The sequence below is a fragment of the Dasypus novemcinctus genome, chromosome 11, assembly GCF_030445035.2.
Source record: "Dasypus novemcinctus isolate mDasNov1 chromosome 11, mDasNov1.1.hap2, whole genome shotgun sequence".
In the NCBI taxonomy this organism is placed as follows: domain Eukaryota; kingdom Metazoa; phylum Chordata; class Mammalia; order Cingulata; family Dasypodidae; genus Dasypus; species Dasypus novemcinctus.
The window spans coordinates 108,726,109-108,751,431 of NC_080683.1; the positions used below are offsets into that span (position 1 = coordinate 108,726,109).

The following is a 25,323-nucleotide window of genomic DNA, read 5'->3' on the forward strand; positions in this document are numbered from 1 at the left end:
TCTCTCTACATTTATTTGCGGGACTTCTTTCTAAAGAGGAGCTTCCTCCCATCAACTATTAATATTTGGTTGCCCTGAGATACTGTTTGAATGGGAAAGGTAGGGTAAATCCTTTATTCTTCTCTTTTTTTTCTAAATAATGAGTTGGTTCCCTTGTATCCTGAAGAGCTGATTGGTGAAGTGTTACTGGCTTGTTTGATTGTGTGTGTGTTTGTTTGGAGTGTCATAATAAACTCATGAATTTCAGCTTATTTGAAGTGTCTTAATTCATTGCAGCTCTTATCCTTTACTTTGGCAGCAGGAGCCTCTTGAGGTTGGTTTTTGAGTTCTTTTGACATGACCTCTGTTATCTTTGATAGTTCCCTTGCTTTCTGTTTTGACAAGCTGTTCCAGGCTCATCTAGTATCTTTTCTGCTACTGACCAGAAATCAGCTCTTTCTCTACAGAGACCTGGTTCTTTTAATGAGAAATGGTATTTAGAGACTACAATTTGGACACTAGGCTATTTGTTACTATTAAGTATTCCTAGGCTTTTTCAGTGGGCGAAGGTAGGAAATAAGTGTATTTTTAAAAGGTAAACTGTCTCATGAATTCATACTGATGCTTTGGTTTGGGTTTAAAATCCATTGATTTTACATTGGTTATCAAGGATGCCAGTATGCTTGCTCATTTGTTTTATCCCATACTACCCAGATAATAGTCTCAGAATAACAGTGTCAATAAGACCACAAACAATATGACTATAGAAAATAAGGTATAACAATTTAAAAAAAAAGTTAAAAGCATTATCACAGCTTAGCTAGCCAAATAGGTTATCTTAACATAGCCCCCACTATTGGTGCTTACAATAAATTTTGAAACTGTTTTCTGACTTCCCAGAACACAGAATGGCCTGTATTTCCACTGAATTGAAGAACCCAATTGACTGAAAGAATCAGTCACACCATGCATTCATTGTATCAATAGAGCAAACAGTTTATCAATTTAGTGTGGATGACAGCCAAAAATGACCCAAATTTTCTTGTTCTTTTTTTAAATTGTCTAAATAGCTTCATTTTTGTTTTACTATCAATATTTATATTAATTCTATCCTTTATCCATATCTCAGTACTCTTTTCAATATCTTTAAACAGGAAAAGGCTACTTAGAGAGCAAAGAATTTTATCTATATGGCATCATGATTTTTTCATTTGAAGAGAATATATTATGAAACAATGAATTTTTTTTTTAAGAATAGCAACATTTTTTAAATTTTGCGATTTTATTGAGGTTCTTTTCTCCTATGATTTACTATGGATTGCAGTGGAAACAAGTGTTAATTATATATTGGAAGCAGTCAGTTTTAGATCTATAAATATGGGATACTGTGATTAAGAAAATTATGTAATTAAGGGAAACTGAAGTGAAGACTGCTCAAATAAAAATGGCTTTGCATGTGCAATATTAGTGATAGGCCTTTTTGTTTTCCTTGCAGGTTAAAAAATAAATCATGACTGAATCCGCCTCTAGCACGAGCGGTCAAGAGTTTGATGTATTCAGTGTTATGGACTGGAAAGATGGAGTGGGCACATTGCCAGGAAGTGATTTAAAGGTAAGTTATCCATATTATATATAATTATTTTGTATGTGCATTTCTGCATGTTTGTTTTAAAATAAATTTGAATATTTACGTGAAATAAGAATTAAAACAATAAGCATAGCATTGTAGGTTTTAAATGATGATTAGAAATCTAAAATAAACTGTCAAGACAATTTGAAATGCTGGTGGATTGGCAAAAGCTTTTGTCACGTGGGATCTGGGACTCGGGACTGTTTTTGCAGTATGTGCTCATTTTGCCAAAATTGATTTCTGGCTCCAAGGAAGATTGTCTCGGCTTTGATTGTATCACAATGGCCAATAAATGTGCAAATGATAGGCTTAGAAGACCTAGCTTCTTATATTTTAGGCTAATGGGCTTTAACTGTAAGTGAATAACCACACTCCTTAGGTCCTCATTTTCTCATTTAAAAACTGGGTAGTGTTAAAATATTGAATAAACATGACTATTCACCTCCCTTACTGTTTATCCTGTAAATGTAAATTTTTGTATAATCATTTCCTCAAAAGCAGATCCTTCCAGTAAGTCAGACGACTTCTGTATAGATGAGAACTCACTCAGTCTGCTTCTTAAATGTGCTCACCCTGCCTCTTATTTCCCTGAATCCACCCTGGGACCGTATCTGATGCCCCATGGAAAGGGTTATGCAACCACCTACCTGGGGAGCCAATCACCCCCACCCTCCTTTCTAATTTGCTTTTGCTCCAGTCCTATCTCTGGGACCTTGAACCTGTCTGTGGCCCTTTAAACTTTGTGTTTGTACTTGGTCATTCCGGTGTTTGAACTTCTGCCCTCCCTAGCAGGCTCTGATCTGACTTGGCTTACATCTCTAATGCATGTTGCTCTGGGCTGTCTTGAATAGAAATTCCTGCCCCAATAATGACTTCTTGAAATCCAGTCCCTTCTAGTGACTGCTTGACATAGCTTAGCCAGGCTTGCCCTAATTTATCCTCAGTGGTGAGATTTGGACATTCTGGTTGTCGTTGGAAAAGTCCTTGGGTTTTGGTTGGGTTAAGTTTAATTAAGTGCAGTGTGCCAATGTAGCTTTCTGAGTTAGCATAACAAAATATTGCAGGGAGGTTTAGGGAAACCTGGAGAGGAGATTTGGTTTTTAGTCTTAGCTCTTTGTGCCCTTGATCAAGTCAGTTAATCTCCATGGGCCAAATTTCCTCTTCTGTAAAATGAGAAATAAATTAATACTAAGGATTTTACCTGCTCTAACATTCTCCAAATGTCCATCAGGATTAGGTATGATGGAGATAGAGTGCTGAAGCTCATAGATTATTGAGGAGAAATTCTTTCTACACTCCGATAATGTCAACCATACATTAACTGAGTGAGCTTTGTCAGGTTACTTAAATTCTCTATGCTTAGGCATTGTTATCTGTAGAACAGGGATGTTAGAATCTACCTCATGGGGGGCTTAAGAGGATTAAAAAATAATATATGTATGTGGGTTCCCTAACAAACAACTATGTTATCATAAGACAACCCACTGAAGTTAGATGAAGAAATCAGTTAATATATAGAAGTCAATTTCTTTTTTATATGCATCAGATAGTATTGCCATTTTGAAAGAGCTTTTTCTATAAAAGCCTCATGATGGCTGGCCAACTTGACTTATATCACATTTTCTGCTTAAAATCCTTTAGCAGTTGCCCATATCTTTCATGATGAAGTTGCTTAGTTATCACAAGGTGGTTTTTTGTTTCGTTTTGTTTTGTTTTTGGTAATCTGGCTCCCACTCTCCCTTCTGGCTGTGTCTCATTTCAGTGCTGAGTGAGTGCCACACTATTTTCTGCCTAGCCCAAATGCTACTTGAAGATTCACACCTTGGCCCCTTTTCCCAGTTCCCTGTTGCAGGAGTGCCCCTTCACCTCTCCACACTGGGCTAACTAGCTCTCAAATGAAATGGAACTCAAATATCTCCTTCTTTGGGTGCAGTAACGGAAAGAATAGAGAATTTGCTCTGTGACAAGTACTTTACATGCATCTTTTTCTTTAGTCCTTTTGAGGTAGCTTCTATCACTGCCCCATTTACAGATGGGGAAACAGAGGCCTAGGGTGGTTAAGTCATTTGCTCAAGGTCAAGCAGTTAGATACTGACAGAACCGAGTCTTTGGCTTTTCTGGTATTAAAACTGGTGCTCTTACCACTGCTGTACTATTGTCTAAAGTGAGACAAAGTTTTCATGTCAAAGAGGTGCAAAGAAAATATTACAGGAATTTAGAGAAGGTAAACATTTATTTCCACTGGAAGGGTTATTGGTAGCCTTTCCATTTGAGCTTCAAGTGTCTGAAAAATAAATTGGAGTTATTTTTGTAGTTTTTTGGGGGTGGGGATGGAAGGAAGAGAAGAGAGGAGGACTATCAGAAGAGAGCACAGCAAAGAAGACGCAGAGTGGAAAAGGAGAATCGTGCTCTGGAAAGTGTAGTGGTCATCAACAAGACATTTTTGCTTAAGAAAGGTTTGAATACTTTACCACTGTCTAATTGGCTCTTTTAAAACACAATTTAGTATTTGTGGATTAATGTCTCAGGGCCAGCCGTGAGAACAGGCAGGCAGCCAATGGTTAGTGGAAAGGCGCTGCCGAGCTCCACACGCTTAAACCCCTTCTCCACCCGAAATTTACCCACAGCAACTCTGTTCCTTTGGGTCATAAGGATTTAGGCTTTAGGAGTCCCTCAGTGAAAAATGCAGATACATTCCTGAGAGCAATGGCATCCAGAAAGTATAGTTGGCACCTCCCAAGAGCCAGACCCTAACAGCAGGGATGCAGAAACCACACTAAAATTTACCTCACTCAGTACCATTTTGCCTCATCTTGATTAACTTTAAAAGCACTGTAGTTCTTTGCCCTTGAAACAGAGTGATAATCAAACTAAAATTTCATCTCAGCTGTCTTTTAATGATTTATTATTTAAAACATTCACCTAGATGAAACAGGCAAAAGATAATTTGCTTTTACAAGCAAAAATAAAGAAGAGAATCCAAAATCAAAGGTAGTTGAGGCCAAGCCAAACAAAACTTTTGCAACCTCTTATGTGTTTCAGGCATAATTGGTTTCTAATGAGCTTAGTTGTATCCACATACTGAAAAAGTTACATTGTCAGCTGATACGTTAGATATGCTTAATAAATCTTTTCTGTAAAATTTATGGTTTTGATATTCTCGATGGTAGAACTGAGTCATTTGATAAATTTTTAGATTACTTTTTAGCTTTTTAGGTTAAAAGAACTCATCACTTGAAAAAAAATAAATGTGGGTCATTAGATGATGTTCCCATGGTTGCAAAGCCATCCATAGAACTTTCAGAATCTGAATTTTTTTGGGCGGAAGAAATGTTAGGGAATATATTGGTCTTGCAAGAATTCTGTTTGTGGAACTTCGGTAATGACGTGCATCACCAAATGATGTATGTGGTCTAACATTTTCTACAGCAGTAGTAATATCGTGGAAGACAATAAATCCGAATTGAGAAGCCAGAAAAAACTTTACTCTCATATCTTTTCGCATATGAGAGGATATTTTGAAAATGCTTTTGGCTTTTAAATTTTTGAGGTAAAGTAACTTTGGTTAAAGCAGATGTTCTTTACTTTTTCAGGGTTTTAGGATGCCTTTGAGAATATGATGAAACTTGTGATACCTGTTCTCAGAGAAAAACACATGTGCATGTAACATAATTTTGCACATAATTTTAGGGTATTCATTCATCAACCCCTGAAGCCCATCTGTGGACCTAGCTAAGCAGAGTTAAATGTGTCTCTAAGTGACATTGCATCTTTACTTTGTACATAGACTATAGGTTACTTTCTGGCAGTTAATGTTAGGAGAAGGAAAAGATGACTGGAATTAAGTACTGTATTGTAGGAATATATACAGCTTTTCGACTTTGAAAGTATTTGAGCCTAAAAGCTTCTGCATATCATAGGTCCATATATTTATTTGATGATTCCATTTGGTGTTCTGTTTGTGTTTGAAATGCAGGGTATTTTTCACTAGACCAGCAGTATGGAAACTTAAACCACATGAGACTTTCTGTTTAATGTAAATGGTACTGTTTCTCATATTGTGTATTGGCAAAAAAGCATAAATGTTCTCTGATAACAGCCAATAAGGGATAAGTTAGTTACCTGGAATGAATGATCAGGTCTGTGCCTATTTTTCTTTTTTATTTGGAGTGGATTTTCAATCACATTCTTTAGTATCAATAACTGATAATTATCAGGATAGCCTGTCTTTTCTTCTCTTGCCCAGTAGATGGTACTGTCAGCCTTATTTTGAAACATTGTTTTCAGATTTGATCATTTTCAAATTGATTTTTTTGTTGTTGTTTTGATTTCTTTTTCCAAAAAGTGAAGTTATTTCAGGTCCGTTTCTTTCCAGTTACTCACTTTTTGTCACAACTTCTAGTGACATTTATAAGTTTGAACACTAGGTGTGGTACACCTACTATTGCTTGGAAACTATGTAGAAAATGTCTTTGGAAGAAAGCATTCTCATTTCCCTTAACTTTTGCAACTGGTTCAGTCTAGAAAGCATTTAATAATTGTGGACTATGTACAGAAAATTGTTTAAGGTTCTATTTTCACCTGGTGGAAAGAATAATTTAATGATTGGTACCTTTTGCTTAAGAATCTTCTGATTTGCAGGCTGCATATAAGGAGACAAACTAAATAATTCTATTGTCTTGTAGACCAAATAGATTATTTAGTTTGGGAAATTATATATATTTTCATGCTCATAAATATGTATTTGTATGAAACTAAAATCTTTCAGACTTGACCATTTTAAAATTATTTTTTTTTCAGTTTAAGATTTCTTCTTCCAGAAAGTCAAGCTATTTTGTCCTTTTATTACTTTTTCGAATTGTCCTTTCAAATTTTGAACTTTTCTAGCTCTCCATCACCTGTTAATTTTAACAGAATCCCTAAAGTTTTGGGGGGAAAAACCCAGAAGGAATACAGAAAATTCTTTGACGTTCATCAATAGATACTGCAGAGAAGACCACTTTCCTGCATAGAGATAGTGGTGAAGCCTTCAGAGCACGCACACACATACACACACTCACACACTAGAACCAGTCCATTGCAGAAACTTATTTTGTTTGAAGCCTACCATGAGGTGAGAGGAAATGAGGACATTTTCAATATTTGGGATTGAAATGTCCATAAAATCAAAATGCCCTTAGTGGGAAAAAGAAAGGCCCTATAGTTAAAAGACGTGTTCCGGTTGTTTTGGAGAAATAGAGATGTCTATATTGAAGAACTCTTAAGAGCAGTGAAAGAAAGAGAAGTGTAGAGCTGGGCCCACATGGCTCACGCTTCAGCATTCCTTGGACCTGTCTTAGAAGCTGAGGATTTGGAAGGACAGTTCATTTTTTTCTGGACTCTTCCTTTTTGAACTGGCTAAGCTTGTATTAGACAAGTTGATTTATGGGAAAATAGTGTTTCTCTTTTCCCTAACTTCGATATTAATTAAGCAATAATATGAAATTTAAAGACAGTCTTAGCAAATTAAAAGATATGTTTGAAACTTCATATTATATAAGTGAGCTACTAGCTCTGGGGCAGCATAAGGTCATTTATATCCTTAAGTGGTACCTCAGTGCTTTGTTCTCTTCCCCGAATTCCAAAATTAGCAAATCACAAAGGTATAATTGTTTAAATTAATTTTTGAAACATGATTGACGTGCCTGAATACTGTCTTTGTCAGCCATTAAACAGTTACTGTTCTGAGCACGATTATAAATTTTGCCTCTTTCTGCTATGTTGACTGCTAGTTTCGGGTAAATGAGTTTGGAGCCCTGGAAGTGATTACAGATGAGAGTGAGATGGAAAATGTTAAGAAAGCAACTGCTACGACCACTTGGATGGTTCCAACTGCTCAAGAAGGTAAAAAAAGGGCTGGCTGCATTTGAATTTCTTTTCTTTCAAAAGTTTTAAATTAAGACTAAGGTTTTGTGATGGGATGGAATTTTGAAAACCTTGCTGATTTTCATGCCACATGTTCTTAAGTGAATTTCTGTAACGAAACTGAAATGGAGCTGGTGGTTATATTTTAAAATAACTACAAACTGTCTTCTTTCCGAATGCCAGATCTGCTATAGCACAAGGTTAATTGGAAATTATCAAGTAAACCCATGTCATAATAGCCTACCCAGATGATTTTAGCCAACAGTCTGCCCCTTTTTCTCATCTACTCCGATGGTTGTAACTAACACCTACATGCTGATGACTCCTAAATCTGTATCTCCAGCCCCGACCTCTCCCCCGAGCTCCAGGCCCGTATTTCCACCTGCCTACTGGACCTCTCCACCTGGATGTCCCACAGGTACCTCAAGCTCCACATGTCTGAAATGCAGTTCATTTTCCGTTTCTTTCTCCCCTCCCCCAAACCTGCCTTCTTCTGTATCCCCTATTTCACTAGACCTTCCACCCAGTGAACAATAAATCTAGGAGTCATCCTGAATTTGTTCTTTCCTATTCCTGTACCCTGTTACTCCTTTTGGTTTTTATTTCCTAAATATGTCTCAGATCTGGCCTTCTCTACCTATTGTCACTGCCACTGCCTTAAATTAGATCCTTATCAACTCTCACCTGAACTATTGCAGAAGTCTTCTAAGTAATCACTGTACTACCTGTTTCATACTCCCTTCCAATTTAAGTCAGAAGAACTTTTGTAGATTGCTTATCTGACACTTCAGCCATTTTTCTTGCTTCTTTAGCAAAGCCTACAAGGTTCCGGTGCCTTCTGTGTCTCCTCCCCCTCTGTTCCTTTCTTTGTACGTTGTGTTCTGGCACTGCCAGCAGCCCGAATTAGGTGTCATTCTCCCAGCACCTTGTGTGGTTTCATGCTTTTTTTTTTTGCCTTTGCTCTTGTTGTTTCCTTTGGCTGGAATGCCGTTTCTCTCTTTGTCCAGTTGCTAAATTCCTATTTGGCTTTCAAAATCCTCTTGAGGCTTTATATCAGAAAATCCTTCCCTGACCTCACCCCAGGCTGGATGAATCACTTGTTCCTCTGCAGTCCTTCTGGAACTTGTTCATGCTTCTATTATTGCATGTATCACATTTTATTGTAAGTGTTGGTTTTTTTGTCTGTCCTCTCTTCCGGACTCTGAGCTCTCTCGGGCAAGGTCTGTGCTGTCATTATCAGTGTCTAGTGTAAATGGGTGCCTAACAAATGTTTGCTGAATGAATGATTAGCCTAACAATTCAGGCAAAAGGTTATGTCAGTTCCTAAATGATTTGGATAATTATGATTCAGGAAGTCTACCTATCACTAGGCATTAAAACCAAAATAGAGAGATGTCGATTTAGCCAATACAGTAAAATCACTCATCCAGATGTTAGACATGAGATAATATAGATGACCCTTTTTAAATTTTGTCAAAGATACACCTATTGAATAGGATTGTACAGATTGACAGTTTTGTCTTCTGAATTTAGTGGCATAAAATTTTTGCCATTTCACTTTGAACTCTGTAGAAAATGTCTTGGGCAAGCTTTTGTTTATCTTTTCTGCAGGATGTTTTCTTTTTGGTGTGTAAATATGTCTAGTGATTCCTGCCAAGCCCATCCCCTTCTCCTTCCCAGATACCGCTGTTTGATCATTCATTCATTCGTTCATTCAGCAAACATTCTGTGATTGCATTGCTAACAACGTTACTAGAAGAAAAATTCTACGTGTACTGTGGGAAGTCTTTTGTATGGTGTTAACTTGGTTTTGTTCTTTTCATCTTCTAGTCTTTTCTGAGAAGACTGGGATGCCTTTCAGGTTGAAGGATCCAGTGAAAGTAGAAGGGCTTCAGTTCTGTGAGAACTGCTGTCAGTATGGCAGTGTAGATGAGTGTCTTTCTGGAGGAAACTATTGCAGCCAGAATTGTGCTCGGCATATCAAAGACAAGTAGGTTTTTGCCCCAATTCCATCTTATAAAAATGGGTTCTAGAATCAAAGGTCAAGGTGCGTGGGAATACAGAGGTGTTATGCCCTGACATGTCTTCCTTTCGTGCCTTTTTTAGAGACTCCCCCTTTATGGACCCTGATCCGGTTAGCTCATACACAGGTCCCTGAGGCTTTGGTCAGACCTGGTCTGACCAGGGGAGCTGTGGCTCCACCTGACATACCGCCTCTGCCTCTGCTTTCAGCCTCTTCTGTTCACAGGGACACCAGCAGTGACTGACAGTGACTGATTTTCCCATTTGGGACATAACTGACAAAATTCGTATTATCACCAAAAGTGTGTATTTCTTGCATCTAATGGTATACTACAAATAAATGACTTGACATTTATGCTTTGGTGGAATTATGTATATTTTTAATTAGCACGGACGTGGGAGTTGTCTCTTTTTGTTGGCCAACTGATGTTTTACCAAGTTACACATGGCCTGTTTCAGTTGGACTTGTCATTCTTAATAATTGCTATATCCTTGCTTTAAAATCACCCTAAACACTCAAACATCTCTAAATAATTGTTTCTTTTATTAGTGTGGTTAGCAGCTGTGAAAGACTTTAAACTTGTTAGAACCCATTTCACATATACTGCTGGTCCCCTGTGGAAATTAATACAGGGTAATTTCCAATTTCTATTTTGACAACTGTCATATGTCATAATGGTTTTAAGGGTTCCTTCTATATATGATGTTCTCATACCTACAAATGTCTCCCTGTGGTTAAATATTTTTCCTTTAGAGGGCAGTTTTTAAAATAATGTTGGCATTGATATAATCAACATGTAAGTGTTTGATAGGTATTGTTTCCTGTCACTTTTTTGGGGTTTATAAACGCAACAGAGATCAGAAGGAAGAAAGGGACATAGGAGAAGACAACGAGGAAGAAGATCTCAAGTGTAGTCGGAAGAAAAAACCAAAATTATCTCTGAAAGCGGACTCCAAGGAGGATGGAGAGGAGAGAGACGAGGAAGTGGTTAGTATCTCGTATGCCACTTGCGGTGAGCACAGGGGTGCTTCTAGAATGGACCACCTCACGCTTACAAGAACTGGCTCTGGAGCTGGTTATCTAAGTTCATGTACTGGTTCTGTGATTGTTACCATCACAAGTTGCCTTGCTTCTCCCTCCCTTGCTGTCCTCATCTGCAAAATGAGAATAATAGGACCCCTCCCTTGGGGGGGCGATGAAGTACAAGAACCTGGAAATTACTGCTGGGGCGAGAGAGACAGCAGCACAACCTTTAGTGCCCCAGATGAATCTTAAATTCCTCTTGACAGCAAAACACTGATCCCATTGTGGTAAATTTCAGATGGATGTCATAAAATCATGGGAGTGGATAGAAAATGGCAGATAAATATCAGGTATATTTGGGGAGAAATAATTAAAAATGTGCTAATGAAAATAATCCAATTAATGCCACTGAATTGAGCATTTAAAAATTGTTAAAATGCTCAATTTTGCTGTCTGTATGTTACCATAATAAAAATAAGTATTAAATATAACCACCAATGTCCCCCCCCAAATATAATGCTCTTATCCCCCAAAGTATAAATTAACAGTTCTATAGGAAAAGAACTGTGGGTCTTATGGTCTTTCCTCTTAGATCAGTATTTAGCAACCACAATTTCCCGGTTACTCTCCTAGGCAGTGGGACCCAGGCATGAATAAGACAGGATAGGTCTCTCAGGGGCCTTAACTTCTTTTTGGGGAGTGGACATATAATACACCAAGTTCATGGAGATATACTAGCTAGTGATAGGCTGAGACCTAAAATAGGGAGTTAAGACTGGCCGACTGCTTGGAATCAGGTTGTCTTGGAGCAGGTGACCCGAGCAAAGTGCCAGCTCTGAACAGTTAGGAGCTAGGAACCCACTGGGCAAGGTTGCTGCTGGGAAGATGTGCCTAAGGTGCATGTGCAGCAAGTTTTGTTCAAGGAACTCAGGAAGGACAGCTAGTGGAACACTGTAGGTTAGGAGAAGCATGGGGTAAGATGAGGTCCTACAGGGCATTATGATGAGTAAGTTGTTTTCATTTTATCCTGAATGTAATGGGAAACCATTGGAATATTGGAGGCAAAGGAGTACTTTATGAATTATGTTTTGAATGATCACTACAGCTTTGCCGTGTGGGAGCAAGAATAGAATCAGGGAAACTGGGTAGGAATTTATTGTTGTAAACTAGGCAAGAAATGAAGATAGAATGGACTGTGGAGATAGAAGCCAATGGATTTGGGATACATAATAGAGGTAGGACCGTCAGGACTGGCATGTTGTAGGTGGTATGAGGCAGGGAGAAGAATTAGGGCTAACTCTCAGATTTTGGGTTTGAACAATTGACTAGATACTTATGTCATGGATTGAGAACAGGAAAGTAAAGAAAGAGCAGATCTCTGGGTGACATTGAGAGTCAGGAGTCCTTTTGGCCTTGGCGAGTTATAGGTGCTTTTTTAGTGATCTAAGTAAACACGTCAAATGGGCAGTTGGATACACAAGTCAGGGAAGGAATCAGAACTAGAGATACCAATGGGCGGGGGGGGGGGGGGGGGGGTAGATGTTTGGCGTAGAGATGTCCTTTAAAGCCTAGAGAGAATGCTTAGATAGAGGAGAGAAAGGGACCTGGACTGGAGGAGACATCAGCAGGGAGACGTAGGCAGAGGATTTGGTGAGGACCACTGTGGAGCAGTGATGGAGCTGAGGGAATAAAATGCTTCAAGAAGGAGGGAGCTGCATCTGTGCTAGACCAGATTGTAATTCTTGGAAATGGTCTGACTTCATCAATGCCCTCAGGCCAAAACCCACACAGTTCTCCAATGACCTATATTCTTAAAAGTTATGAAGTGAAATTGAAGGAAAAGTACAAAAAACAATAATACTTTCTGACAGCTCTCTAACTTTTTATTGGCGCCAATTTCATGAACCTTTAAAGCCATAATTTTCTTTTCTTATTGCAGGAGAACAAACAAGATGGACGGATCCTGAGGGGTTCTCAGAGAGCCCGAAGGAAACGACGAGGTGATCCAGCTGTATTGAAGCAGGGTGAGTGGATAAAAGGGAAGTTTTATTTGTAACTTTGTGAAATGGAAGGAATTTCACATAGGTAAAAGTTTGCGTCTAATTCTAATGTACACTATGGCAGCAAAAGTATTACTCTGAGTTTTTGTTTGATTAAATTCATCAGTAAAAATTAAGGTTGTGAAGAAGCTTGTAATGGAGAAAAATAGAGATTAGTAACTTCCAGGTAACTTCAGAGCAAGCATGAGAACATCTTTCTTTTCCATCAAATATGTTTCTTTTCTTCTGACCTTTACTAAAACCCCTCTTCCTGTGTTTTATTTCCCAAGATTTTTAGGTTTTTTAATGTTTCCTCTCAAAACACAACCTTTTTCCCTTTCATTGTTCCTCAGGCAGCACTTTGTTGTCCAGGGGAATCCCCTCCTCAGGCCCTTCCTTGTCCTTAACATTTGGCTAGATTGACTTGCCGCCATACTCCCTGCCCTTTTGATCATTTCCGCGGAGGCCTCAGATCCTGCTTTTGGCTAGGGACTGGTTAGTCCTTCACCTCAGGTCACTCCACTTGCTTGGTTCCCTCCCTCCCCTCCCTGGCCGGCCATATTGTCTCTACAGATCAGTGCTGTGAAGGCAGTGCCACCCTGTAGTGCTTGCATTCATTCTTCACACGTTCATCTGTTATCGCCTCCAGAAGGCTTTGGGATGTTTCTGCCTGCCTCAAGCACACAGCCTAGCTTCTGTCAGTTGGCACATGACCTGTTTTACCTCACTGAGAGTAAAGGGAGTAAATTCCTCAGTTACCCTTTACCCTGCCTCAAAATGTCTCTTTCTTCATCCTTTCTCTCCCTTCCCCTATGTTTCTGCTCTGGATGAGACTCCAGGCCCTTGGTTCTTCTGGGACCTTGTTCCTTCCACCATCTTATCTTGTCCTCAGCAATGATGGATTGAGCAGTGTCTCCCAAAGATTTCAGGTTCATCTGGAACCTCAGAACGTGGTCTTAGTTAGAAGTAGGATCTTTGGGGATCAGCTCTCATTAAGTTAGTCAGTTAAGATAAGGTCATACTGGGTTAGGGTGTGTCCTGAATCCAGTGACCGGTGTCCTTATAAGAAGAGGACACACAGACATGAGAGAGTATGACCATGTGAAGACAGAGTCAGAAATTGGAGTGATGTTGCTACAAGACAAGACATGCCAAGTTTGTGGTGATTTGTTACTGCAGTCGCTAGAAACAGGTGCATTTGGGTATTTAGATTTTTTTCTCTGTGTGGGCTCCATCTTTGTCCACTAAGAGCTCATACCCAAAGTAACTTTCTTCCAACTACCCCTCACGCTATCATACTCTTTCCTCCATTCTCATCATTTATCAGATTAATCCGAGAAAATTCGTAATAGCCACCTCTTTATCTTTTTCATGTATGTATTCTTTTGAAAGTCAAAATCTGACTTTTGCCACATTGACATTTTTTTCACCCTCTCTCCAAGATTAGCAGCCATTTCCTAATCACTCAGAGCACCAGCCTTTTCTCTTGATATCTCAATCTCTTGATTTCCTAAGAAGAAATTTTTGAGCATCCTGCTTCTGAAAGTTCTCTCTTTCTGTGGTTTCCTTGATACTGTTCTTTCTTGTTTTTGTTTTTGTTTTCCTGTCTTTCTCATTTACCCTAAGTAGAAGAACTTCTTTCTTCTACCCTTGAAACTATGGATGTCCACTACAGTTCACTTCTTCCCTGTCTCCTTCGGGAGAGGAACAAGGAAAAAAGACAGAGAAAGACTGGCCTTGGAAATAAGAAAGGAGCCAGGCAGAGTAGTGGTCAGAGCAGTGAGAGGTCGCAAAGTACGTGTTCGATTTCTTAGCTTTGCAAATTATATCGTTTTGGTCTTTTTCCTATCAGGTTTGCCTCCTAAAGGAAAGAAAGCCTGGTGCTGGGCATCGTACTTGGAGGAGGAAAAAGCAGTGGCCGTGCCCACGAAGCTGTTCAAGGAGGTGAGAGCACGGCTCGTGAGGGTGAAGAAGCCCGAAGGCAGATCTAAAACTAGTGTTGTCCTGCCCATTGTCTGCGGAGGAAAGATGACTTAGGATAATTTCTCAAACACGTTGTATTTCTGCTGAGAGGCACAGTTAGCCTTGATGTATACACACTTTCCCCCAGGGCCTGGACAGGGGGACACTTCCACATCCACGTGCTCCTTTCTGTCAACACTTACCAGGCTTTCACTCCTTACTTTTAGCAGGAATGCTGCTTCTACTACTGAAAAAATCTAGTAGTTAAGAAAAACTGGCATGGAATTTCTTAAGATTATAGCTTTGGGAAAATAAAAATGAGTTACTCAGACTTACGAAATATCACAATAAAGCATCCAAACATGGGTCACTATAGTTTTATTAACAGTAATAAAAATATTTTGTCATAAGTGGTTAAAAATGTGAGCATCAAGTGTTAGTTCTGAGTAGGAGCCTATACCCCTAGATTCAAACAAGGGCTGGCAAACTTTTTCTGGAAAGGGCCGGATAGTAACCACTTTAGGCTTTTCAAAGGATACAGTCTTTGTTGCAACCACTAAGCTCTTGTGTTGTAGCCTGAAAGCAGCAGGAGACATATGTAAGGAATGGGTGTGGCTATGCACCAGTAAAACTTTTATCTGCAAAAACAGGCAGGGGGCTGTTTGCCAGCCCTGGCTTAAATGGTCAAATTACATTTAATCATTATGGGTAATAAATCTTTCATGGATACCTTTTTACGTATGTATGATACATAGGGAATTTTTAAAAAGTGTTAGGATAATTATATTAAGAGTATTTAATTTAAACATAAAATATTACATATGAACTTCTTTGATAGAATTATTTTCTGGAATTTTAGTCCTTTACAGAGTAGGCCTTTTTACTTTTTTTTTAAGTTTAAAATAGAGCTAATTACTTAAATCAGTAAAACATTCATGTAGTTCACAATGTTAAAAGTTACTAAAAAAAATATGCAGCCTCCCCCAAAGCAACTGCTGTCACCGGTATCTTATATAGCCTTCCTGGAAAATTATGTGTAGATAGAAGCAATATATCTGCACAAGTCACCCCTCCCAATCTTATGCCAAATGGTAACATGTCACGTGCTATTTGGGACTTTGTTTTTTTGGTTTAACTTGACAGTGGAGATTATTCCATCTTGGTTAATTAACACTTTGTTATTCTTTTACACCAATGCGTAGTATTGCATCTTCTCTGTTCCATAATGATTTAAGCTGTTTTCTATTGATTGGCATATAGATATACATTATATATTCCAGATGTTTTGGTAGATAGATGTTTTAGTGGATAACCTTGTACAACTCTCATTTTGCACATGTGTGAGTATCTCTGCTGGATAATTTCCTAGAATTAGAATTGCAGAGTCAAATATAATGCACATTTTTAATTGATATTATGAAATTACTAGAAGTTGTACTGATGTGCAAACCTACTAGCAGTGCATACGTGTATTTGTTACCCTACAGCCCAACAGTGGGTTTTAGCCAACTTTTTGATCTTTACCAACCTGATAAGTGAAATATATATCATTGGGATGTTATTTGGCATAACTTTTATGGGTGAGGTTGAGCATTTTTTCAAGTTTGTAAAATCCATTGAACATTTCCTTTTTTTCGGTGACTGATTATAGCTTTGTGTTGGTCCTTTTCTATGGGATTTTGGGGGTGATTTATCTATTTGGCTAAATAATCTTTATTTTAAGAATGGTAATTCACATTTTCAAACTAGACCCACGAAATTAAATACTAAAGCTGCAGTGTCCTTTTTTATTTCAGTATCAGTCATTTCCATACAACAAAAATGGGTTCAAGGTCGGCATGAAGTTGGAGGGCGTGGACCCAGAGCATCAGTCTGCGTACTGCATCCTCACTGTGGCGGAGGTAAGCTCTGCCTGGTGTTTACTTCTGGGATGAAATGATGATTCTGAAGTTTTAGTACTGAGCTCTTGCTTCATGCCAGGCCTAGTGCTTATTAGTATTTTGTGTACACAAAGGCCTGGTGCTTATTAGTATTTTGTGTACACAAACTCATATGTAGTCTTCACGAGAACCCTGTGCAGGTCCTGCTTTTTACCCCTATTCTGGACAAGGGGACAGACTCAGGAGAGGTGAAGTGAGGTCAGACAGGCCACACAGCTGCAAAGCGGTGCGCGCAGACTTGGATTCCAGGCCTGTCAGTCTCTGTAGCCTTTGCCGTACGGTGTTCTTGACCATAAGAAACAGACCAACAGGTATTTGGATTTTTTTTAGTATTTCAAGGTGGCTCTGAAACTTTAAGAAAAAAGGTTCACATCAGTGCAATCGAGTGTGAAGAGCACTTAGAATTAGTTTTTTTCCCCTTCTGTGTTAGTCTCCTTTCTGCTTCCTCCCTTGAGCCAGTAGAATATAGATTGTATCCTTTTAAAACTGTCCCCAAATAATCAGATGTGTGTTAGTTTGGTTGGCATTGTATTCTTTCAATGATGGAGTGAATTTGTAAGGAGCTTGGCTCCTATAGAACAAAGTAACATCTGGATGATGAAATCACAGTGAATAACGTACATTGACATAGTACATGCCATGTGCTAAGGGCTTTACCTATATTAGCTCATATTAGTTTTGTTTTGTGTTTTTGAATATACTTGGATTACATAAATCTTACATAAAAAATAGAGGGGATTCCCACATGCCCTCACAATAGTTCTTAAAACAGCTTTTTGAGCCCATTTGCCCCATTTCTCAGATGAGAAAACTGAGGCATACAGTTTAAGCAACTTGCAGCTTGTAATAATGTAATGAGTAGTGAAAGGAAATGGCTGGATTCTTTTGTTTATATCCGAAAACTGGTGTAGAACTTTGTTTTCAGTTTTACCAAGAGTGGGAGAATCCTCTCCGACTTGATCAGGCAGGGTTTACTTTTTCCCTCCCGGACTCCGGAGTCTTTGTCAGACGCCCCGAGTTGAAAGGGGAGAGTCAGAGTTCCCCAGTGGGTAATCGGCATTTGTCCTTCCCGATGGATGAGATTGCCCAGGGGAGGACAAAGAATGAGTTGCTGATCCTCAAGAATACCACCTATAAAGGGGTGAGCAAATGAAGGAGCTGGAAAAGGGCACTGAGCAGGAATGGCCAAAGACAGAGAAGGAAACCCGGGGCCTTCGAGCTAAGCAAGGAAAGCGAGGGGCTGTGGTCACCATTCCCAAGTGGGGCGAGGGCTTTAGTGTCCTCGCTCAGGGCAGTTTTCATTGAAGTGTTTGGGATAGAAGCGAGTTTTATCAAAGCATTGCAAGGAAGCAGATGCAGTAAGTGTTGACCGTGCTTTTGGAGAAACCTGGCTGTAAAAATGAAGGCAACTGTAACTGTGGGTACATATTTGTGTATTTGCATATGATTCAGTTCTTCTTGGAGGAAATTTATTTTTTATTTTTTATTTTTATTTCTAGAGAAGCTTTAGATTACATAAATGTTGTGTAAAAAGTATAAGGAATTCCCATATGCCCCAACTCCCTCCTCCATACTTTCCCACATTAACAACATCCTTCGTTAGTGTGGTACATTTGTTAAAATTGTTGAATATATATTGAAGCATTGTTACTAACCATGGACTATAGTTTTATATTATAGTTTACACTCTTTCCCACACAATTTTGTAGATTAAGACAAAATACATAATGGCCTGTATCCATCATTGCAGTGTCATGCAGGACAACTCCAGTGTCCTGAAAATGCCCCCATATTACACCTGTTCTTCCCTCTCCCTCCCCTCAGAATCTCTGGGGGCAACTGCCTTTATATCAATGATAAGAGTTCTTCCATTGCTAGAATAATAATAAGCCTACTTGAGTCCATTGTTCATTCCTCAAGCTGGGATGGTGAGGCCTACTCTGTTTCTAATTGAGACAGGGCTTAGATCCCATGGGGAAAATGGTGGGACTATCTTGCTTGCAGTTACAGACACTCTCTGTTCCTTGGAATGGGCATTGTCCATCATTTGATGGAAATTTATTTTTGTTTATCTAGTTTTTTATTTTAAAGTAATGTTTGCTCACTGTGAAAAATTCAACTTATTCAAGAATATATGTTATAAAAAATAGACATCCTCTATTCCACCCTCTTTCCTCATTCCACATCCTGATATTTTCTCTGCATATACACATAGATATGGATATATTTTTCTCTTTTTTATATATGAATGGTATCATATTATATATATTCTGCAGCTTGCTCTTGTGACTTAATATTATCTTATATGTCTTATTATATAGACCTACCTTTTTCACCATTGGTTAGTACATCCAGTTCATGGACCTGCTATAATTCATTTAGCTGCTCTCATATTGATGAGCAACAGAGTAGTTTTCACTTTCTCATTATTACAAAAAGTGTTGCAGTGAATACCCTTTTATGTCTGTGTTTATTTTTTCTTAAGTATGTCTGTAGGATCCTTTCCTAGAACTGCCAGATTAAAAGTTACAGACATTTAAATTTTTTATGCATGTTGGTATTTACCCTCTAGAAAAAGTTTCCTTTGCTATATTCTCATCCAGAGAGTATGAGAATTTCTTGGCCTACTGAGAGACAGTCTTTACTTGGTTTTTTTTTTTTTTCCCTTCTCTTTTTCCTTCTTCCCTCCCTTCCTTTTTCATTTCCTGAGATGGGAAGAGACTAGGGAAGTTTCAATTCTGAACTCACCACTAAGGAATAGAGTATTGGAAAGTTGCGAGAGCAGATAACTGATGCAGAAGGGATGGGAGATGGTGGGACCCAAGTATGTGAGGAGGGTCAGGCTTAGCATCAGGGGAGGAGCCTCTGGTAGCTTGAGAGGAGGGTTGAGGGAATGAGTGGGTGAGAGCAGGCACAGGACGCTCATCAGTTTGGAAGCAGACATTTGAGGGAACTTCTTTGCCATAGAATATGAATCACCAGCTGAGAGTGAGGATGGGTGGTGGTGGGAAGCTGAAGGGGAGGGGGAGGATTTGAAAAGGCCCTTGTGAAGAAGGAGAAGGGGTACTAGATGGGCAACCAGGAGGCCTGCCTAGCAGCTTGGAGAGCCCAGTGTCTAGGTGTCTAGCGTGCGCCCATGTATCTAGCCATGTAAAGGTGCAGAACAGGAGATATTTGGGTGGATGGAATTTTGCCCAGCAAATGTTTTGGGGAGGACATCTGGGCAAAAAATCTAAAAATATTGGCAATATGTTTTAAGTGATTGCTAGGGAAGAAGGCTTGAGGTGAGGAGGCTGCTAGGGAGAGAGTAGGAGGATCAAGGCGAGCTGCTGAGGTCTTTAGGAAGGGTGAGGAAGAGGTGAATTGGGGCATCCGGGGTAGCAAACTGAAAGGACAAGAGGATATCTTCACAAAGTTCGATGTTTTTATTTACTATTTTAAGAGGCAGAGCAGTTGGCTACAAGGACAAAAGGTCCGTGGGAGTGTGTGTTTGCAGTGGGAGGAAAGAAGGGAGTGGAGAAGCCAGGGTATCGAATGAGTCAATATGATGAAGAAGTCACTCAGGTTCGAGAGGAAGAATTAGTCAGAGCTTTGGTGAGTGAGAGGGGATGTTGGGGAGGTGAGGCTGTGGGGTGATGAGGGGAGGAGGGACAGCCCCGAGGTACAGCTCAGAGGGCAGAGTGGAGGAGCAGAGGCCTGGAGCAGCTGTGCGAAGGGAGGCAGCCCCCTCCTCAGGCCGCCGGGAAGATGGTGTGGGGGTGAGCAGCCTCCTCTTGGCAGAAGACTGGAGAGTGACCAGCAGGTGTGTCTCAGGGCAGTGGAGGCTCAGGAGGTAGGGGATGGTTTACCAGAGCACTGGGGAGCAGAGGGCAGTTGATTCAAGGGTGCAGAGGCTCAGGGCACAGAGCCGTGCGGGAGCCAGAGGGATGTTACTAACGGGCGTATCTCTTGGGCGTATCTCTTAGGCGTTGGCCAGGGACAGCTGAGGAAGGCGGGGTAGTTTTGCCCAGCAGTAAGGATTAAAAGAGAAGCAGCCAGAGCTCCTTGTCAGCGTGGGGTGGGGGTGGGGCCTGGGGACGGCCACCTTCCCTTCTGGAGAGATCTGATCTCCCAGGCACCCTCGTCTCTGCTCTTCAGAGCTTTAGTCCACCTAGGGGAGTCATCCTATATACATTTTTTAAATTTTAAAAGTAGTTTTAAATTTTATGTCATACACATTCAAATTGAACAAATAATTTATAAAGTAAAATGTAAAAAGTCCATCATTCTCCGTTGCCCCTCCCATCTCCCTCCTGTTTCCTCAAAGAAATTATTGCTAACAGTTTGGAAGCTGTCCTTCAAGACTTTGTTTTCTTATGAATTTGCACATGTATGCGTATTTGTGTATAAATACATACACACACATGCACATATATCACATACATATGCACATACATATGCACCTACATAAATATACACATGGATGTGCATATATACTTTTTTATTGTTTTCTTAACAAATCAATTTTATTGAGACATATTAAGCATCGATAACTCATAAACTGACTCACCCTGGATGGGTTTGTCCTGTCACCTGAATTTTAACAATGTGCTTCAGGGAACTTACCTTGGCAGTTACTTTCCAGCTCCTGCGCTGCTTTTGGATCAGTCGCCCTGGCCCTGCACTCTCGTCTCAGCTTTCTCACTCAGGCTCCTGCGGTGCAGGTGCTCATGGCGTGGCTAGAGGAAAGGTATAAAGTGGATCTTCTTGGAGTTTTAGAGGCTAAGCTCTCTCCGAGAGCTGAGGGCAGGTCCCATAAACCCACGCCACCTTTTAGCTCAGAAACACCCACCCACCCACCCAGCCGTGGGGCAGCCGTGGAACCTCCCTGGCATTCCAGGGAGCCTGGCTTATCTAGGTATGATTTGGGAGCATCTGGTCTTTCTTCCTTCCAGCCCAGTTACAGGTGGAGAGGAGAATCTGTTAGCTTCTCTGTACCTGGAGGAGGAGGTCACTGTGTGGTGAACTTGAGGGAGGAGAGAACCAGTCACAGACAGTGCCCCGAGAACACCCCCGGGGACTGCTGGGCCCCTGCTCGTGCCCTGTGGGGACTGGAGCGAGGACACATCTACCTGGGAAAATCATTCTTCACTTCCTTCTTTGTGCTCCTCATGTGACCAGGGAGGTTGCCAGAACCCTGCAGCTCAGCTCTTCCCAATAAGTACAGTAGCTCTTGCCTGGGGAGTTTGTAATTGGTTTGGTTGTTTTTGTTCCTGCTAAGGAGGGTGGTTTGGTTTACATAGGCTGTATCAAAGCTGATAGCCCTGTTAATTGATTTTTGTATATGAAGATTCTCTTGTGGTTTTTTTCAGTTGACCAACCTGCTCTTCCTATTTCAGGTTTGTGGATACCGGATAAAGCTTCACTTTGATGGGTATTCTGATTGCTATGACTTCTGGGTAAATGCAGATGCCCTGGACATTCACCCGGTTGGGTGGTGTGAGAAAACCGGCCACAAACTGCATCCGCCAAAAGGTGTTTTCCCTTTTTGGTCTCATATTTTAAACTCAGTAAAAACTCATTTTCTTGTAAGCTAATTTGGAACTTCTAAGAATTCAGACTTTATGATCATTCAGATGGACCCAATTTTAAGCTTATTGTTCATCATGATGAAAAATATGTTTATTAAAATGAAATAATTAAAAAAAAAAGATCCCTACTTAGAATAAATTATGTCCATGTACTTATTTCCATATAAAATAACATTTACCAAACTTTAACTACAAATAACTTTTAGCTACAGATTTCTGTTAGATGTATATTCTTGGAAAAACCTGATTTAAAAAATTTGTTCTAGCCAGTTAACACAACTAAGTTTATTTACTGATATTTCAGTATATAGAAAATCCTGGGAAATTATCCATTTAAATTATTGATTTTAATATGTAAGAGTTTGGAAAGGAGACACACTAAAAATTGGTGTGAGGGTTGTATTAATTTTCTTATGACGTAGTTCTTCTTAGTATTACAATCTGCTGATGGTTTTGCCAGTTTCATGTGTACATTAAGGTACGTGAGGAATGGATATCATCTTTTTCAGACTTCCCCCAATGTTTTTAATGTATTAGTTCCTCATTTTTCAGCTATTTTTACTTGATGTCAAAAATCTAAGTTACTAGTTTGACCTTTTTTCGCCTATCTCAGGGCTATTGTTTTTTTAATAGACTAGTCATCCTTGGCTTTAAGTGAAAAATTAGTGGCAGAATGATATTTTCAGAGGGCTAAAGGACAAAACAAGAACACGTAGAAGGGAATGGATGCAGCTCAAGCGGTTGAGCGCTTGCTTCCCACACGGAGGTTCCATGTTCAGTTCCTCGTGCCTACTCAAAAAAAAAAAAGCAGAAACAAACAAGCAAAACAAACCTCGGCGAGCGCATGTGGCTCAGTGGTTGAGCATTGCTTCCCACATAGAGGTTCCAGGTTCAATCCCCACCCCAATACCTAAAAAAAAAAAAAAAAGGAAAGAAAAACATAGAAAAGATGATGGTGAAAAAGGAAAGCTGTAAGCCTTTATGTATGACGGCAGTTCTTTTCTTGCTTCCTTCTGGACTTTAATGGAAGTAGAAGAGAGCACATTTGCAGATGAACTGAAATGTCCAATTTCCTTTTTAAAGGCTATGTTAGCTTTAATGAAATTCTGAAAATTAAGGCAAGGCTGTTTCCATTATTGTAATTTGCAGACATGCTTACTTCATAAACCTTGCATTGTCATTCTTGCAGTGAGGAGCAAAAAAGGATTTCATCTGTTTTACTAACTTTTTTTTCCAGCTTCCCATTTGTTCCCACAGTTAGCCTCTCAAAATAGAGCAGGTGAGGGAAAAATAAAGAATTTGACTACTCTGGTTCACTAGCCCACTGCTGAGGAATTCTACCAATATACTGATAGAAATAGCGCTATAGTAAAAACAATCACATCTGGGTACAATGTGTATTTGCTTCCTTGCTCCTTTTCTTATAACTGTTGCCATTCATTCATAATTTAAAAAATAATACCATCTGTTGAAAATAAACATGACCAAATCTAATTTATGAGTTAGACTTTGATTTTTTTTTAAGTAAATCATTTGATTGCTTGATTGGCGCATGTCGGAGTTGCAAATTGAAGTGGGAAGGGAAAACTGAGTATAAAATATTTTATTTTACTGTCTGTTGATACGTGCTTACTCTAGGATATAAAGAAGAAGAATTTAATTGGCAGACCTATCTTAAGACATGCAAAGCTCAAGCTGCTCCTAAGTCATTATTTGAAAATCAGAACATAGTAAGTATTTCGAAAATACTTTCCCTTTCAGAAGGGTGGACATGGAGTGTTTCACAGGATAAATTACAAATAACAAGGAACTATAATAAATTTTATTACTTTGGTAAATAGAGTACTCTTATCTTAATTAAACTTTAAAATCAATTTATAATCTAATGACATCTATGCTATAACAAAATCAGGGTTCCTTTTAATTGAATGGTAGAAGCCAACATAGTACAAAACTCAGGTCTTCTCTTCATGTGAAAGATATAGTTTACAATTGAGGTTCATAAACAATAGTTTAAATTAACTGGGATATTTAATTGTGATTCTTACTTATGTAGGATTGCTGTTCAAGTGGGATTCACATTGCAAGATGAGTCTAGCCCTGTTTAGTTTTACATGCAGGAGGCAGCTGGATGATTTACCTCCACTCCAGCTTACAGCTTTATAGGCAGTATAACAGAGCAAGGCTGGAATTGTGTGCATTTTCTGTTTCTCAACCTGTATTCCTAAGTTTCAATACATGGTCCTCTCTTGGTACTTCAGAGGGGGGCCTGTTTTAGGGCTGCTGTAACAAAGTACCATGAATTAGTAGGTTTAGGCAATGGGAATGTGTTATCGCAGTTTTGGAGACTAGAAGTCCAAAATCTAGGTGACTGTGGGACTGTGTTTTCCCTGAAGTCCTAGGGTTTGGGGGCAGCTGGCCAGCAGTCCATCACTCAGTCTCTGCCTCTGTCACACGGCCATCTCTCCCCTGTCTGTGTCCTTCTGACTGTGTCCACATTTCCTCTGCTTATAAGAAACCAGTCATATTGGATTAAGGTCCACCCTAATCCAGTTTGACCTCCTCGTCAGTAATAGCATCTTCAGAGTTTCTGTTTATAGGATGGAGGGTTAAGACTAGAACTCATCTCTTGTGGGGACATGATTCAGTTCATATTGGGGCCCTGGTATTCCTGGTGCTTGAGTTTTGGTCTCAGTTCTGATCTAATTGGGAAGAAAGGAAGAAAGCAAGCAGGTGGAAAACCAGAATGCCATCTCTCTAACTGATGGGCTAGGTTGGAGACATGGCCTGTGTCTGCAGACAGTGAATGTCTTGAGTCTGAGCCCTAGCATAAATGAGATTAACCAGCCACCCTCCTTCACCAACTGAAGCTCCTCAGGGAGCTGGGCCAAGGTGGACCTGCCCTCGTGCAGAGTAGGAGCTTGGCCCTAGAGGAGCAGAATGGAAGCCATGTCCCTGCAGGATGGCTTATTCTCAAAAGTATGGCCAGGTCCTTCTAAATTCACCCATCAGGGAACCGTGAGTGAGAGACTGCAAGGATGCCAGTAATGTTTCATTAATGGGGTTCCCTCCAAATGGCATTAAGTATCAGGGGTGGGGAAAAAACCAGCTCCCTCCAGATGCACTCCATTTGGCAAACCATTAACCTGTTGTTGTGGGGGCGTCATTCTAACAGCTGGAATGTTTCCTGATTGAATTAAACATACACCAGGATGATTTATGAAGAGGAGTTGAATGTGTGTCTTAATTTAGA

At 39.8% G+C, this 25,323-nt stretch overlaps 1 protein-coding gene across 14 annotated transcripts in view; it reads left to right on the plus strand.

The window, feature by feature from the left end:
- The window catches only part of L3MBTL3 (L3MBTL histone methyl-lysine binding protein 3), a 123,575-nt gene that overhangs the window by 21,494 nt on the left and 76,758 nt on the right, over positions 1-25,323 (plus strand). For 9 of the 14 annotated variants that reach the window (XM_058307415.2, XM_058307419.2, XM_058307417.2 and 6 more), the window contains 10 exons: positions 1,475-1,591; positions 7,381-7,492; positions 7,857-7,931; positions 9,344-9,503; positions 10,391-10,523; positions 12,499-12,583; positions 14,451-14,542; positions 16,357-16,461; positions 21,879-22,014; positions 23,709-23,800. In XM_058307415.2, coding sequence (XP_058163398.1) covers positions 1,490-1,591; positions 7,381-7,492; positions 7,857-7,931; positions 9,344-9,503; positions 10,391-10,523; positions 12,499-12,583; positions 14,451-14,542; positions 16,357-16,461; positions 21,879-22,014; positions 23,709-23,800 — 1,092 coding nt within the window. In that variant the 5' untranslated portion in view covers positions 1,475-1,489. Of the gene's footprint in view, positions 1-1,474; positions 1,592-7,380; positions 7,493-7,696; positions 7,932-9,343; positions 9,504-10,390; positions 10,524-12,498; positions 12,584-14,450; positions 14,543-16,356; positions 16,462-21,878; positions 22,015-23,708; positions 23,801-25,323 lie in introns of all 14 variants that reach the window. The other 5 variants (XM_058307426.2, XM_058307428.2, XM_058307425.1 and 2 more) reach the window with 2 other exon arrangements.